The sequence below is a fragment of the Giraffa tippelskirchi genome, chromosome 11 (assembly GCF_054371585.1).
Source record: "Giraffa tippelskirchi isolate mGirTip1 chromosome 11, T2T-mGirTip1v1.2.pri, whole genome shotgun sequence".
NCBI classification, from domain to species: Eukaryota; Metazoa; Chordata; class Mammalia; order Artiodactyla; family Giraffidae; genus Giraffa; species Giraffa tippelskirchi.
Window position 1 is genome coordinate 124,803,638 of NC_137285.1, and position 16,981 is coordinate 124,820,618.

Genomic DNA, 16,981 nt, shown 5'->3' on the forward strand with positions numbered 1-16,981 from the left:
TAATAGCATGCATCAGTACTTCATTCTTTTAACCCACTTATGATGGTTAATTTTATGTGTTAACTTGATTGAGCCAGGTTGCCCAGATACTTGGTCAAACATTCTGTACGTTTCTGTGTTTTTTGGGTGCTATTAACATTTAAATCAGTGAACTTTGAGTAAAGCAGGTTACCTTCCATAATATAAGGCCTCATCCAATCAGTTGAAGGCCCTAATAGAGAAAGACTGACTTCCACCAAGCAAGAAGGAATTCTGCCAGTAGATTGCAGTAGATTTGAACTGCAACTCTTCCCTGGGTCTCCTACTGCACTGCAGTCCTGTCCTGCAGATTTTGGACTCTTCAAGCTTCCATAATCACATGAGCCAATTCCTTAAAATAAATCTCTCTATATGCACACAAACATATCTTATTGGCTCTGTTTCTCTGGAGAACCCTAATACACCTTTATATGGATATACTACAGTGTTTTAATCCATTCATCAGATGATAGACATTTGGGCTGTTTACATTTTTTAGCTGTTATGAATAGTGCTGCTATGAACATATGTTTTTAGTTCTGTTGGATATATACTTAACAGTGGAACTGCTTGGTCATATGGTAACTCTAGGTTTAATGTTTTGAGAAACTGCCAACTATTTTCCAAAGTGGCTGCACCATTTTACATTCCCACCAGCATAAGGGTTCTAATTTTTCCATGTCCTTGCCAACTCTTATTTTTGTCCATCCTTTTTATTTTAGTTAGATAAGTTAAGTCAATTAAAATGGTATCTATGAGATTTCTCCACAGCAAAGTTAAAAAGTATTTGAGGAAGAACTACTTTGAGACTATATAAATATCCTATTCCTCAACAATCTTGTATCAACTAGTTTTAGCATTCTTTAATGATTTCTGTCTGAATCAGTTATTCCTATGATAATTGCCAAGTGGTGATTTTCTAATTCCATTATTCTCTTTACATTTATAAGCAGCATTCTACTGTAAGGAAGAACATTCCCTTCTCCCTGATTTATTTATTCATTCACTCATTCGTCATAGATATATTATTATAGATAACTCATAGATTCATCTTTTATTCTATAGATTATAATCCATTGTTACTGTGATTTATTTTGGTATTTAAATTGTCCTATTTGGGCCAGTGGGTGTTCCTCCAAGCTGTATCTTATGTCCTTTTAACATTTTTCCATCCTTCTTTTAGCTGTTGAACATTCTCTGGCCCCATAAGATAGTCAAGCCTCAACTTATGATTTCCCACCCCAGGCCTGAAATCAATCATTTGTCTAAGTAGCCCTGGTTTCTTTTAGTGGATAATTGTATTCAGAAATCAAGATCTGGGCAATAGTATGCTCTTTACTCCTGGGGTATTATTGCTTCTAGGCCCTGTCAGAAGATAGTACATCTATACATCTCTCTTTCTACATCCATCATTCTATATATATTAAAAATCATGAGTTCACACTGATGTCACCAATTTCAATCCAGCTCCACCTTCTGCATATATACCTCCTTTCTCCAACAAAGAGAAGCTTGGCTCTCATAATTCTCAGTATATTCACTTATTTGCTCAATACCACTGTGAATAACCAATCTTCCACCCACCCAGGTCATCTCCTTCCCTATCACCACGGCCCTTGCACACCTGGTGTTCCTCTAGAGTCTCCTTCCTCTCCATTCAGCCAGTCCCAGATAAAGCAAAGCCTTCCCCCAACCCTCTGAGTTTAATAACATTTTTTTTTCTGGTAATAAGGGTAAAGCAGGGAATTTCCTGGCAGTACAGTGGTTAGGATTTAGCACTTTCACTGCAGGAGCCCAGGTTTGATCCCTGGTTGTGGAACTAAGATCCCACAAGCTGCATGACCAGAAAAAAAAAAAAGGTAAAACAAATGGCCATTACCCAAGAAAAAATGTTCAATATTACTAGTTAAGTAAAAATGCAAATTAAATACATGAGAAAGCTCAGAAATGCAAAAAATATAAACAGTAATTCCACATTTTCATTTTACAAGCAGACAACTATGTATATTTGTATGTATGTTTGTATGTTCATTTTTCAAGCAGACAACTATAGCTAAGAAATGATTGTTTTAAGGTCATAAAACTAAGAGCTAACAGGATTTGGCTCTGACTCTGCTGCGTCAGTGCTAAGGGAGCATCTTCCATGTGATACATGCTTTTGTATAGTTTTATTTAATATTTTCACACCAACTCAGTGGTAGAGTTAATACTCCTATTTATTCCAGTAAAATTAAACTTGAGGCCACTAAGTAAACCTCCTTCAAGTCACACAGATGGCATGTGAGCTCAGCAACATCAATACATGATCACTCTGACCACCCAACTCACCCAACATCTACACTTCTTAGCTTTCTAGTTGATTTCTCTGTCCTTTGACCCAATTGCAAAAGTGTGTTTTGTCACTTCCAAATATACCTAAAATAGATCTTTTGCTTCAAACAACATGAAAGTTCTATAATATGTTAAGGCAGGCCCTCCACTGTAGTAGTGTGGCTTCAGAGAACCCAGGAGAATTCTTTCAGTCATTAGTATCTGAAATGTCATCAGGGAACCATCAAGATTTTCCATCCACTATTAGAGATGAGTTTTCAAATGTAGCACCTCTCTTTCCCTGTATGACTGATATTAGTTCCTTTCTTAAGAACACACTTCCCTTTGAGAGGAATAGGAGGCTAAGTACCTAGAGAAATTACTCCTGAGGAAGAAGGAGGAGAAGAGAAAGGGCTGTAGTGAGGTGCTGACTCAGGGACAGACCCATGGATCAGTAGCAGTAGTACAGATACAAACCATGCATTTATGTAATATCTGTATATAACACAGCAGTCATACAGACTTGTGAGAAAACAACAGACTGTTGAATGAATGGTTCTTGAACAATGGGATATAGAAAAGAAAAAAACCTACATGGAACCATATACAGAAAAGTAAGTTCTAAGTGGATTAAAGATTTAAAAGTCAAATGGACTTTTGGAAGAATATACAGGTAAAGATATTTATGACCTTGTATAGGGAATATTTCGTAAACTAGACACAAAAAGTATAACCCAAAAGAAACAGATTGACAAATTTGAACCCATTAAAAAAAAAATGGTAAAAAGACAAGCTCCAAGGTGGAAGGGGTTTGTATTTTATATTATCAACAAAGAAACATAAAACATAAACAGTCACAAATCAATTTTCTAAAAAAGGACAGCCCAGAAAGACGATGGACGAAAGATGTAAATAGGCATTTCACAACGAAGAAAAAAATTGGCAATAAAAATGAAAAGACCTCCACCAAGAAATGCAAATTAAAATCCACAGTGAGATGCTATTTCACACCTATATCAGCAAACATTTAAAACTTTGACACCAAGAATTGTGAGAATGTGGAGCAAAAAGGAACGCACACATACTACTACATTGCCATTGTAAATTAGAATCTTGACATCAGAAAACTGACATTATCTTGCAGAGTTGATACACATGCCCAAATATTCCGGATCAGCAGTGAATGCTAAACAGCTACTATGAAGATGTCACATACATGCACCAACATACCATTTGCATAGATTATACCATTTCTAGAAAGTTTAAAAATATGAAAAGGTAAATATGTTTAGGATACATGCAGTGGTATGTGGAGATGGTTTGTGCCAACCTTAGAGGAATTGGTAAGTGCTATAATTCAGGGCTGTTTTTTTTTTTCCTTCTGGCAAGCCTGTTAAACATTTACCAGTATGCAACAAGATACATGGCATAGTATTGGGTTGGCCAAAAACTTCATTCTAGTTTTTCTCTTCAATGGTTTGGAAAAACCTGAACAGACTTTTTGGCCAACTCAATAATAAAATAATAGAACAAGAGAATGATAAGTAGGGAGGGGAACACAGGGGCAACTGTCCTTCAGTAACAAATGCTCCAATGCTACTCTTGTGCATGTAGACTATTTCATAAGAAAAAAATACCTGGGTTGAAGCCAGGGTCCGTGGTGGGTATGGTGGGGAGGGTCTGAGCAGACGAGGCAGCACAGGTGAGTGTGAGAGAGAGAATGGTTAGTTGGGCAATTGCTGGTGCTACAGTTGGGTGTGAGAGGTAAGAGCAGGTACAAGGGGACAGATCACAGAGTGCCTGTGTGCCAGGATGAACAGCTTGGATTAACTGGGCAGTCAGTGGAGTGAGGTCTTGGCAGGGTAGAGATAAGGTGGCGGGACAGCGAGGAAGTTGTGGTAGCCTTGCTGAGAGAAGAAAGCCAAAGCAAGGCCATGGCTAGGAGAAGGACAAGCAGAGGAGGAGCTTGAGAGACATCTAGGAGGTAAAATGGTCTGAGCTTGGTGGCTGGGTATGGGTGACTGAGAGGAAAACGGCACTGCTGCCCTCAAGGAGGTCCCTCAGTGGAACTCCCCGCTCTTTAATGGTGGGTTATGAAATGACTTCCTTCCAAAGAGTACAAGCCAGAAATGGATAAACCTGAGAAACACTGCCTCAGCAGGTGATCAAGGAAGGTCAGTGTCTTCAGCAATAAGTCGTGATGGTACACACCTTTGACCTGATGTGATGAGGATAGCACCTGTGTGGTCTTCCTTCCAAAAGCACCCCAACTCCAGTCTAAATCATAAGAAAATCATCAAACAAATCCCAACTGAGAGACATTCCACAAAATACCTGACCAATACTCTCAAACTGTCAAAGTAATCAAAAACATGGAAATTTTGAGAAATAGCTGTAAACGAAAGGAGCCTAAGGAAACATGACAAGTAATTTTAATGTTATTTCCTGGATCAGATCCTGGAACAGGAGGAAAAAAAAATACTAGGGTTTTTTTCACTAAGGTGAAAACTAGGAAATCTGAATAAAGTATGGAGTTAGTTATAGATTATGTATGTGCTCAGTCGCTCAGTTATGTCTGACTTTTTGTGACCCTATGGACTGTAAACCTACCAGGCTTCTCTGCCCATGTAAATTTTCCAGGCAAGAATACTGGAGTGGGGTGCTGTTTCCTACTCCAGAGGATCTTCCTGACCCAGGGATCGAACCCGTGTCTCTTGTGTCTTCTACGTTTGTGGATGGATTCTTTATCACTGGCGCCACCCGGGAAGCCCCCATAGATTATGTATGGATATGGGTTATTATTTCTGACAAACGTACCATACTTGTGTAATGTGTTTATGATAAGGGAAACCTGGTGTGGGGCATATGAGAATGCTATCTTCACACCTTTTCTAAAAATCTGAAAACATTCTAAAATAAATATTTATTTTTTAAAAATAGCCAAATCTGTTTGTTCTGAAAACTTTTAATTAAAACCAATTTCTACTCTCCCTAGAAACTCTGGTTTCTTATCAGGCTCACAGAATCAGTCCTCATTCTCTCAATCCCTCCTCTACAGGCACAGGTGAGAAGGAGGTTTGCTTAGGAAGGAAGGACTACAACTCCCAGAGTGCCCCTGTGCAGTTGTCAGGAGCAACCAAGGAATGCAGACTAACAGACCTGCCGCTGGAGTCAGGACTATCCACCGACTGACAACCAGCCAGCCATGGGCCAGGATTATTACTCTGTGCTCCAAATCACTCGCAATTCAGAAGATGCTCAGATCAAAAAGGCGTAAGTTGGGGCAGGAGCAAAGCTTTTGGGTTGTGCTGGGACAGGCCCCACCCTCATCTCTTCCAAACTGAACTTTCCTGCACAGTTTAGGGCAGGCAAGGTAAATCATCTTCCTTCTCTTACTTCTTGCACACCCACATCCTGGCTTTGGGTTTCATCAGGGTTCCCAGTTCATCATCCCTTACCCTCTCTGCCCTGTCTGCTCCCTGGGTACCGTGGTCTTCCTAGCAATAAAATGAGAACAAAGGAGACTTTATCCTTAATATTGTAGAGACCCACATGATTGTGAACAGGAGAGTGACCTGGCCAGATAGATGTATTACAAATTTTATTCTGCTGTCACATGGGGTTTTGGTATTGAATAAATCCCATCTCTGAATAGTTCCATCAAGTCTCGGGGACTTTGTGGTATTTCTGAGAAATCTGGGGCAGGAATCAGAACATTTTTCTGAAAAAATGTTTTTTGTTGAATATTATGTGGGTTCAGTGCGGTCTCAGCAGCTGGAGATACAATTGTGAATCAGATGTGCAGCTTAATTTTGTTGATGAATACAGATGTTGAAAAAGTCACAGTAAGCTTGATGAATGTTACAAAAGGGGACATACAGGGAATGTGGAAGCTAATATTGGAAGGAGAGACACCCCTTCAGTGGCTGTCATGATAATCAAGGCAAAAAGATGAGGCTTGAAACAGGGCAGTGAGCTGGAGAGAGAAGAGAGAATGGACTTAGTTATTAATTGGATCATCATAGGGTAAAGAAAAAAGGAGGAATCTAGGACAATTTAATGGACTAGTGACAATAGCTACACTCCATTGAATTGTGCAGATGCTGTTCTGAGAACCTTCTATCATTTCATTTAATCCTCACAACACCCTGAGTGGTAGATACCATTATTATCCCAGGACCATGTGCCTAATAACCGGCAAAGCCAGTATTCAGACACCTTGCCTACTATTGTTGCCTACCATGGATCACATCCAGTAGGGGATCTCAGTGAGCTAACTGGAGAGAGTCTACAGTGTGGTTGAGAAACAAGACACAAACTCATGAATCAATTAGAGAACAATTCAGGACAGTCTGTGATGTCACCCACTGTTCATAACATTTGGTTGGCCAGTGAGACCTGTCTAGGGAAATGTTACAAGGAGAAAGGACAGTTGGAAAGCAGAAAGATAAGCCCAACCTAAGCATTAGAAGCATTGTTTCCATGGGGAAACAATGGAAACAGTGAGAGTTTATTTTGGGGGGCTCCCAAATCACTGCAGATGGCGACTAGAGCCATGAAATTAAAAGATGCTTGCTCCTTGGAAGGAAAGTTATGATCAACCTAGGCAGCATATTAAAAAGCAGAAACATTACTTTGCCAACAAAGGCCCGTCTAGTCAAAGCTATGGTTTTTCCAGTAGTCATGTATGGATGTGAGACCTGGACTATAAAGAAAGCTGAGCGCAGAAGAATTGATGCTTTTGAACTGTGATATTGGAGAAGACTCTTGAGAGTCCCTTGGACAGCAAGGAGATCCAACCAGTCCATCCTAAAGGAAATCAGTCCTGAATATTCATCGGAAGGATTGATGTTGAAGCTGAAATTCCAATACTTTGGCCACCTGATGGGAAGAGCTGACTCATTGGAAAAGATCCCTGATGCTAGGAAAGATTGAAGGTGGGTGGAGAAGGGGACAACAGAGGATGAGATGGTTTGATGGCATCACTGACTCAAGGAACGTGAGTCTAAGTAAACTCCAGGAGTTGGTGATGGACAGGAAAGCCTGGCGTGTTGCAGTCCATGGGGTCACAAAGAGTTGGACATGACTGAGCGACTGAATTGAACTGACTGAAGCATTAGAAAAATCCAGGTCTGAACCTAGGTTCTCTTACCTGCTAGCTGTAGGAACTGGGCAAATTACTTAACCTTTCTGAGCCTTAGTCTTTCCATCTCTCAAAAAAAAAAAGTTGTTGTGGTACTGAAATAGAATTATATGAGATAATGAGATGAAAATGCAGAGCAGTCATTTGCATATGAAACCATGTCTTATAAAGAGTGGTTAAAAAAACATTTATGTTCTAAACAGTTTTTAAGCCTTCTTTCCTGAAACAACTCTTAAAGCATGAATCACATGTTTGAGACACTCCCTTATGGGAGTACCTAGATTTTGAAACACACCCCCCAAAAGACTAAACATATAATGAAGAAAAGTACCAAAGTGATTCATAATTACCCAGCTATTAACTTCTCATTCATTTTAGGCTGCCACATCTAGGCTGTGATTTCACCCTTTTCTCTCCCACTCAGGAAAGCAGGTGCCACAAGAATCATCTTAAAATCCCTCAAGTTTATATGAAAAACTAAACTCTTCTCAAACCTCATTACTTTTACTCACTGTTAGAGTTTTATTGCAATTCTCATACTTAACTACAACCTTTGTAAGTGAAAAGGGCTGGTTTAGGACTTTCAGGGAGGTTGTGACAGTTGCCTTCAAGTCTTTCAAGGTAGAGCAGATTCTATCTGTAAGGCCTCGGCAGAACTATGACCCTTGTGGATAGAGACAGAGTTGCAGAACAGCAGACCCAGCTCAGTAAGAGAAAAGTGTTACTTAAGAGTCAGAGTGGTCCCATAGCAAAATGGGTTGCCTTGTGGAGTGGTGAGTTCATGTCATTCATTTACTCATTGCACTTGGTGAGAGGCACTGAGGACACAGATCCGGACACAGCAGCTGGAGAGACTCACTCACAGGCTGGTGGGAGAGACAGACCCATTAAACAGCAGGAGCAGTGTGTGCTGAATACCAGCATCAAAGGCAGTGGTGCTGCTGGAAAGGAAATCTAATCTAGAATGGAGGCTGTAGTCAGGGAAGGCATCCTTGAGGAGCGGACCCCTGAGTTGAATGTGGAAAGATGAATAAATATTTGCCAGGAGGAGATGAAGGGGGCTTGAGAGGGTTGATCATTCCAGGTAAAAGGAGGAGAGTGTTGAAGGCATGAGCAGTGCCGTGTGCAGAGTATGGAGCCTGGAGAGAAGAACAGGAGAGGTTGTGGCAGCAGGGCAGGAGAGCGAGTGGGAAGGGCAGAGTGAGAAGGAGTCGTCGAATCTTAGAGACATTTGGGTTTTATACTGAATTCAAAGGGCAGGGATTTCCTTGGTGGCCTAGTGATTAGGATTCAGCACTTTCACTGCCGTGGCCTGGGTTTAATCCCTGGTCTGTGCAGTATGGCCAAAAAGAAAAAATAAAAGTTTTTATGGGACTTCCCTAGTGGTCCAGTGGCTAAGACTCCACACTTCCAATGCAGGGGGCCCAGGTTTGATCCCTGGTCAGGGAACTAGATCCTACAGGCTGCAACTGAGAGTTTCAAAGCATCATTTAAAAGATCTCAAATGCCAAAATGAAGATCAAAGATTTCTCATGCCAGTACAGCCAGATAAATATTAAAAAAATTTTTGTTTTAAAAAGAGAGAAACTCTGGAGCTGCATGAGATTTGAATCCTGACTCCTTGAAGAAGAAAAAAAAGACAAAGGAGGAACCAGTGAAGGGTTTAGGCAGAAAAATGACTTGGTCAGGGAGCATTTTAAAAGGGCAAGTTAACAAAAAAGAAATCAAACTGGTGGCAGCACACAGAATAAACTGGAGTGGGGGCGTGGAATACTGGAAATAGGAAGGCATGACTCTGCAATCGTTGTGGAAATGAAGAGGCAAGAAGAAAACATTATCTAGAACGAAAAGCCAGTATGAGTTTTCATTGGAACAGGGGTATAAGGGACAAAGGAAAACTTGGAGCCAAAGATACTCAGCTTTTCCACTTAGGTTCTGTACAAATGGCAGGCAGCTGACAGCAGTGCCAGCTCTGAGCCTTGGACTGTGCCTTAAGGTATTAATCCTTCTTTTTTAGGTACCGGAAACTTGCCCTTAAGAACCACCCACTGAGGTCCATTGAGCCAGGTGCAGCGGAGACATTCAGGCAAATAGCAGAGGCCTACGATGTGCTGAGCGACCGTGAGTGACTGGGGCTGAGCGTGAGGGTGGCTCCTCTGTCCCCCGTCTCCCTTAATGTCATTCCTCACTCAGAAGAGTGTTAGGCTTTCTGAGGGGGCCCAATGGAGAGCAAGCATTCCTTTTCCCGGCCCAGAATCTAAGAAAAGTAGACACAAGCTAAGGCAGAGGACATAGTGTGGAGAGCCCCCAGATTAAGCTGACCTGCTTCCTGAGTCTCAGCAGTGCAGGTCCCAGGGCAGATTAGGAAATCTCTCTGCTGTGGCAACCTGAAGCCTGGGGAAAAAGATCCTCGCCTCTGTGGGGTGAGTGCCCATGTGGGTTCCCTAAATATTGTCCTGGAGGCTGTGTGGATACTGTGCAGAAGAGTAGCCAGAAGATCACTAAAGTTTCCCCAGCCCCAAGTTTTCAGCACTTTGGACTCTTAAGATTTCCAAGCTCTAGAATTTGGCAGCTCTTGAATTCTTATATCCTACAGTCTCAAGGCACTAGGATTGTATTTACCCACATAAGACAGTAGCTGTGATGATTGAGTTAAACCAAACTCCAGGATAATAGCCTGACCCTCTGTCTCTTGGTTTCTTCTCCAATCTCCAACCCTCCCCAGCAAGTTTCAGTTTTTCTCATCTCTCCTCTGGGTTATGGGGCCATACGTAGGTCCACCCAGGGTGAAATTAAATCCCTAACTTCTAGTGTCTCCCTCCAAAGACTTCCAGACAGCAGGCACTTTAGAAATAAGGCTGTTTTCACCCTGCTTCTTCCTCTGCCCCATATCCTCTGGCTTCCCAGCCCTCCAGCTCTCTTAGCCCCCATGCTGGCCCCTTCTCAAGGTGACGCATATCCACAGCTGTGAAAAGAGGCATCTATGACAAGTTTGGAGAGGAGGGTCTGAAGGGCGGAATTCCTCTGGAGTTTGGATCACAGACCCCATGGACAACTGGTTACGTCTTCCATGGCAACCCAGAAAAGGTTTTCCATGAGTTCTTTGGAGGAGATAACCCCTTTAATGGTAAGAGGCCCTGCCTGCCCCTCTGCCTTATTAGGGAAGGATGTAGCTATAGAAGATGCTTTTCTTTGAGTAGTTTTGTTTACTTTAAGAAATATATATATAGTGTGTGTGCATGCTCATCCATGCTCAGTCGCTAAGTCATGTCCGACTACGACCCTGTGGACTGTAGCCCACCAGGCTTCTATGTCCATGGGATTTCCCAGGCAAGAATACTGGAGTGGGTTGCCATTTCCTTCTCCAGGGGATCTTCCTGACCCAGGGATCAAACCCACATTTCCTGTTGTCTCCTGCACTGGCAGGTGGATTCTTTATCACTGAGTCCCCTGGAAAGCCCCATATATATAGTACATGGTATTTTTAAAAAAACCCTATTTATTGAAAAAGAAATAGATTTCAGCCCTCCATTCCTTCCCCAGAGGTACCCACTCATTGTTACAGTTTATGTATCTTTCTAGAAATATTCTGTGCATTTATGAGCTTATATTTATTTTCACATAGCCTTTCATCTTGTTAAGGAAATGGGACCACACTATTTACACTGATTTTTTTCACTTATATCTTAAAGATTATCTTATTGTACATTATATTACATACAGATCTACCTTATTTATTTTAATAGCTGCATAAGATTCCATTGTACAGCATAGAGCTGGGCAGGGGTAGAAGAAGTTGAGGAAAGAGGAGTTTGGGGACATCTTGGTGACCTCTCTAATTAGTTAGTGATTAACCCTGCCTCTCCCCTGTCTCAGTTGCTGACTTTATAGGAACTTGAGTCTGAGATCTGTAGTGGTCTTGAGCTGGGCTGAACAGTGAGGAGAAATGAAGTCTGGGGGAGGGTAGGGAGGACTGCATGCTGTGACCCATCTTCCACAAAAGCTAACACGTCATTTCTGGCACTACCAACCACTGCCACCAGAGGACACTCCTCTCTCTCCTGAGGCAGCTGGAGTTGAGGAGCACGTCCCGAAGTTGGGGGAGGGGAGGGGTGGGACGGGAGGTAGGGAAGTGTGGGTGAAGGGAGTCCAAAGTGGAGGATGAAGCAGTGGAGAGCCTCAAGAGTTGGTAATCCTTGGATCTGCGATTGAGGATTTACTGAGTCCAAGCTTGTACTGCTCACTTCAGGACAGGCCAATAAATTGAGAGATGGGTTGTTGGGGCAAGGAATAGCAACTTTATTTGAAAAGTCAGCAGACCAAGAAGATGGTGGGACCCATTGTCCCAAAGAACCATCTTGCCTGAGTTAGAATTCAGCTTTCCTTTATACTAAAAGGGGAGGAGTCAAGTCAAACATGACTATGCCAAAGGCTTTGACTGTGTGGATCAAACAAACTGTGGAAAATTCTGAAAGACATGGGAATACCAGACCATCTGACCTGCCTCTTGAGAAACCTGTATGCAGGTCAGGAAGCAACAGTTAGAACTGGACATAGAACAACAGACTGGTTCCAAACAGGAAAAGGAGTACGTCAAGGCTGTATATTGTCACTCTGCTTATTTAACTTGTATGCAGAGTACATCATGAGAAACGCTGGGCTGGAAGAAGCACAAGCTGGAATCAAGATTGCCGGGAGAAATATCAATAACCTCAGATATGCAGATGACACCACCCTTATGGCAGAAATAGCCTCTTGATGAAGTGAAAGAAGAGAGTGAAAAAGTTGGCTTAAAGCTCAACATTCAGAAAACGAACATCATGGCATCTGGTCCCATCACTTCATGGCACATAGATGAGGAAACAATGGAAACAGTGAGAGACTTTATTTTTTGGGCCCCAAAATCACTGCAGATGGTGACTGTAGCCATGAAGTTAAAAAACACTTACTCCTTGGAAGGAAAGTTATGACCAACCTAGACAGCATATCAAAAAGCAGACATTACTTTGTCAACAAAGGTCCGTCTCGTCAAGGCTATGGTTTTTCCAGTGGTCATGTATGGATGTGAGAGTTGGACTATAAAGAAAACTGAGCGCCAAAGAATTCTGTGGTGTTGGAGAAGACTCTTGAGAGTCCCTTGGACTGCAAGGAGATCCAACCAGTCCATCCTAAAGGAGATCAGACCTGGGTGTTCATTGGAAGTACTGATGCTGAAGCTGAAACTCCAATACTTTGGCCACCTGATGCGAAGAGCTGACTTATTGGAAAAGACCCTGATACTGGGAAAGATTGAAGGTGGGAGAAGGGGACGACAGAAGATGAGATGGTTGGATATCATCACCGACTCAATGGACATGAGTTTGGGTAGACTCCGGGAGTTGGTGATGGACAGGGAGGCCTGGCGTGCTGCTGTTCACGGGGTCGCAAAGAGTTGGACACGACTGAGCAACCGAACTGAACTGAAAGTCAAACATCTCCTAGTTTCGGTCAGCCTTGGGAGAGGATGTGTTCATTTCTTTCTCCCTGCAGTCATTCATAGGTGAGCCTGGTCAGCATGTCTCCTGTGAGCGGAGCAAAGGCATTTTAGCTTAATGTTCATCACCTGGGAGGCAGGGTTCCCATTTGTTTAGTTGCTAAGTTGTGTCGGACTCTTTGCAACCCCATGGACTGTAGCCCACCAGGCTCCTCTGTCTGTGGGATTTCCCAGGCAAGAATACTGGAGTGGGTGCTGCTGCTGCTGCTAAGTCGCTTCAGTCATGTCCGACTCTGTGCGATCCCATAGATGGCAGCCCACCAGGCTCCCCCGTCCCTGGGATTCTCCAGGCAAGAACACTGGAGTGGGTTGCCATTTCCTTCTCCAGTGCAGGAAATTGAAAGGTGAAAGTGAAGTCGCTCAGTCGTGTCCGACTCTTAGCGACCCCACGGACTGCAGCCTACCAGGCTCCTCCGTCTGTGGGATTTTCCAGGCAAGAGTACTGGAGTGGGTTGCCATTGCCTTCTCCCAGAGATGGGTCTTTATGCATAATTTAAGCTTATAGGCAATATCCCTTTAGTGATTACCTTGTAATAGAATACAAAGGTGCTTTCCTATTACAAGGGCAGCACATTGGCCTGGCCAAACAGGCCTCGAGTCTGCGAGGTGGGAATGGGAGGCTAGGTATTACACTTGGGGAATGAAGAGGTGAGGAATAGTCTGTGAATCTGAGTTTCCGGACACAATTTCTCTTACTCCTCACCTCTTCCCACCTCCTGCAGAGTTTTTTGATGCAGAAGGAAATGAGGCAGACTTGACATTTGGGGGGCTCCGGGGCCGAGGGGTCAAGAAACAGGACCCTCCAATTGAACGAGACCTCTACCTGTCCCTGGAGGACCTATTTTTTGGTTGCACCAAGAAAATTAAGATCTCCCGAAGGGTGAGTACTTGTGAGCCATCTTCTATCCCCTCCAACCCTACTGGTCACCTCCTCCCTGATCCTAAGTGGAGACCTCACCTATGGTCTCCCAGAAGCATGGAATCTTAGATTTGGAGCCCTAGGATGGTCAAATTCTAAAATCTGAAGTTTGGAAGGGACAATTTAGGGTTTTAGCCTGGTTCTTTCCTCCTGTAGGAATCCCCTCTGTGTGCTTTCCTAACTGGGACCAACTCTTTCCCTTCTCAGCTCAGCCCTATCCCTGAGGGAAGTGGGAAGGCTCTGGAAGGGAGGCGTCTCCTGTGAATTCTGCCCTCTGGGTGTTTGCTGACCGTCCCCTCCAGGTTTCATCTGGGTGTTCGCCTCAGGAGTAAGAAGGAGCCGTGTGGGCATGGAGGGTGGGCCAGGACACGTTTCCCAAGGGGACTGGTTGAAGAAGACCCTCAGTGCCTCAGGTCCCAGACCCCACCCTGGCCCTGTCCCTTGGTCCAGCTCTGTGCTAGGCACCCAAGCAAGACCCCTCACACCTCTGCCCAGCAGAGGAGATGCCAGCTGCAGCCATGCTTTCCATGGAGGGAGGGCACCATATGGGCATGTGACTGGGAAATAGATGGATGACGGAGGAATGCTTTGGGAGAGGCCAAGACATGTTGCCCTCCGTTGTTTTTCTCCCTTTGGGATTAAGAGATCTGCCAGAGGCTCCAGGCCAGAGCCTTCAGGTCAGAGCAAGTGAGTGTGTGTTTACTGTGTGTCTGTTAGTCACTAAGACCACGTAATTTCTAGGGCTGGAGTTGTGACCTTGATCAACTTATGGGGACTGCTTGGCACCTCAGGCCCCATCCCCATGACATGTCCTGCCGTCCTGGAATCATAAGTTCTTGATTCCAGTGGAATAGGATGGGAGTGGGGATGGCTCAGACAGGTTCTCCCCAGTGCTGGAGGACTGAGCTGCGCGCAGATCCCATGGAGCATCTTTCACGTGTGTAAAAGCCGGCTGGGAAATCCTGAGCCTACCTCCTTCCCCATTATCTCGCTACAGGTGCTGAACGAGGATGGGTACTCCTCTACCATCAAAGACAAGATCCTCACTATTGACGTAAAGCCTGGTTGGAGGCAGGGCACACGTATCACCTTCGAGAAGGAAGGGGATCAGGTGAGGGTTGGGAAAGCTGTCTAAGGTCAATCACCTGGGTTCATATTATGGGAAGACTGAGGAGGAAGGAGGCCCCTGGGAGCCCTAGTCTGGAAGGGAGACCAGTCTGCAGGGGAGATGAGCTGATCCCTAATGACCCTTCTGAGGGCAGAGCCTCCCACAGTGCCTCGGTGCGTGGGTCACCCAGGACTTCTCATTTTGCAGAGTGAGAAACAGGCCCATAGAGAGAAGGGACTTGCCCAGGGCAAGAGCACCAGAGCTGAAAGGAGATCCCAGTCCTAACATCAGTGCTCTGATTTTCTTTTCAAAAAATTGTTTACTTATTTGGCTGTGCCAGGTCTTAGTTGCAGCATGTGGGATCTAGTTCCCTGACCAAGAATCAAACCCAGGACCCTGCATTGGGAATGTGGAATCTTGGGCACTGGACCATAGGGAAGTACCCTTCCTGATTTTCTTGTGTGCTTCTATGAGTAAAGCCCAATTGTAGGAGCTATTCAGAAGCCATTTATTTATAATAATTTTAAATTAAATACTTATTTAAATAAAAATATAAAATTATTGTCCAAAAGCATGCTGATTCCTCAAGTTCTGAAAAGAGAAGGAATGATGGTATCTTTGGAGCCAGAGAGATGAATTCCTCTGCCCGTATCTCTTGCCTCTTTCTCACTTATGAAACACCTACTTCCGAAAACCCACTCCAAGACCTACCTCTAGGACTTCCCTAGTGGTCTAGTGGCTAGGACTCTGCATTCCCAGTGCAGGGGGCCCAGGTTTCATCCCTGGTCAGGGAACTAGATTCCACATGTCGCAAAACCAAGACCCAGCACAGCCAAATAAATAAAATACTGAAAAAACAAAAAACAAAACCCACCCAGTTCCAATGCTCCCCTCTCCAGGCAGCCTTCCCTGACCTCTCTGAGCTCCCACTTCTGGGTTTGCTTTATCTCAGTCTTGAGGATTCACTGTGTCCTTGTTTCCCCCAGACTGGAAGCCCTGGTGGGTAGGGGCCAGTCTGATTCCTCTGTTCCGAGTGCCCACAGGAGTTCCAGCAGAGTTCTTGGACTTAATGAAGCTTGGCAGGACAGTCATGCAGGCAGTACTCTGACCCCAACCCAGTATTCTGCCCTCCAGCTGTGTTGCATCTACTTGGGCTGCAGAGTAATGGCAAGGGGAGGGTGAAGGGCGGGGAGTGCGTGTGTGTAGTCATTGGGGTAGGTTTCTTTCTAAGGCCAAAATGGAAAGGCCCTTCCAGAAAAAACTGGTCTAATCTCGTTGTTGTTCAGATGAAGATTTGGAGACAATAGAGACAGGAACTTGGCCAAGGTCACATAGCCAATTAGTCCTTGTCACCCCTTGGCCTCCCCTGCCCAGGGTCCCAACATCATCCCAGCCGACATCATCTTCATTGTAAAAGAGAAGCTACACCCTCGCTTCCGCAGGGAGAATGACAACCTCTTTTTTGTGAACTCCATCCCCTTGGGCAAGGTGAGTGGGCAAAGTGGAGGAGCAAAGGGTGGGCAGATCACCTGGGCTCCACCAACCTCTTTACCTCCCTCTATCATAACATGTATCAGTGTCACTCTTTTCTCCCAGACTGTGAACTCCTGAGGGCAGGTAATTGCTCAGCTGACTCACCTGTTAGCCCTTGAACATCCTTTTGTCTCCTTGAGGTCCAGCTTAGAGCCTGGCGTCGGATAGTCTCATAAAGTACTTTCTAAACAGAATGGACATAGGGACCTTCCCCACTCCCACTTTTGGCCTTCATGTCCCCTAGGCTCTGACTTGCTGCACCGTAGAGGTGAAGACCCTAGATGACCGTCTGCTCAACATCCCCATCAATGACATCGTCCAGTGAGTCCATTTACTTGGGCCCCAATAGATGGGAGAAGGGCTTCCTGGGTCCTTAGAGGCTTGCCTGGTACAGTTGTTCAGCTGGTACCCAGCACA

The 16,981-nt window shown here is 44.3% G+C and overlaps 2 protein-coding genes across 7 annotated transcripts in view; both read left to right on the top strand.

Annotated features, from left to right (window-relative positions):
• PAAF1 (proteasomal ATPase associated factor 1) overlaps positions 1-5,601 on the top strand; it is a 46,749-nt gene extending 41,148 nt beyond the window's left edge. The window contains exon 12 of the mRNA XM_081539578.1: positions 5,387-5,601. Coding sequence (XP_081395704.1) covers positions 5,387-5,413 — 27 coding nt within the window. The 3' untranslated portion in view covers positions 5,414-5,601. The remainder of the gene's footprint in view (positions 1-5,386) is intronic.
• Positions 5,490-16,981, top strand: part of DNAJB13 (DnaJ heat shock protein family (Hsp40) member B13) — a 171,083-nt gene continuing 159,591 nt past the window's right edge. For 5 of the 6 annotated variants that reach the window (XR_014068419.1, XR_014068418.1, XM_081539598.1 and 2 more), the window contains exons 1-7: positions 5,490-5,601; positions 9,489-9,592; positions 10,437-10,598; positions 13,727-13,884; positions 14,921-15,034; positions 16,406-16,519; positions 16,809-16,885. Coding sequence is in view for 4 of the 6 variants with exons in the window: in XM_081539598.1 (XP_081395724.1) it covers positions 5,534-5,601; positions 9,489-9,592; positions 10,437-10,598; positions 13,727-13,884; positions 14,921-15,034; positions 16,406-16,519; positions 16,809-16,885 (797 nt within the window). In the remaining 2 variants the exon portion in view is untranslated. The remainder of the gene's footprint in view (positions 5,602-9,488; positions 9,593-10,436; positions 10,599-13,726; positions 13,885-14,920; positions 15,035-16,405; positions 16,520-16,808; positions 16,886-16,981) is intronic. The other variant, XM_081539599.1, reaches the window with a different exon arrangement.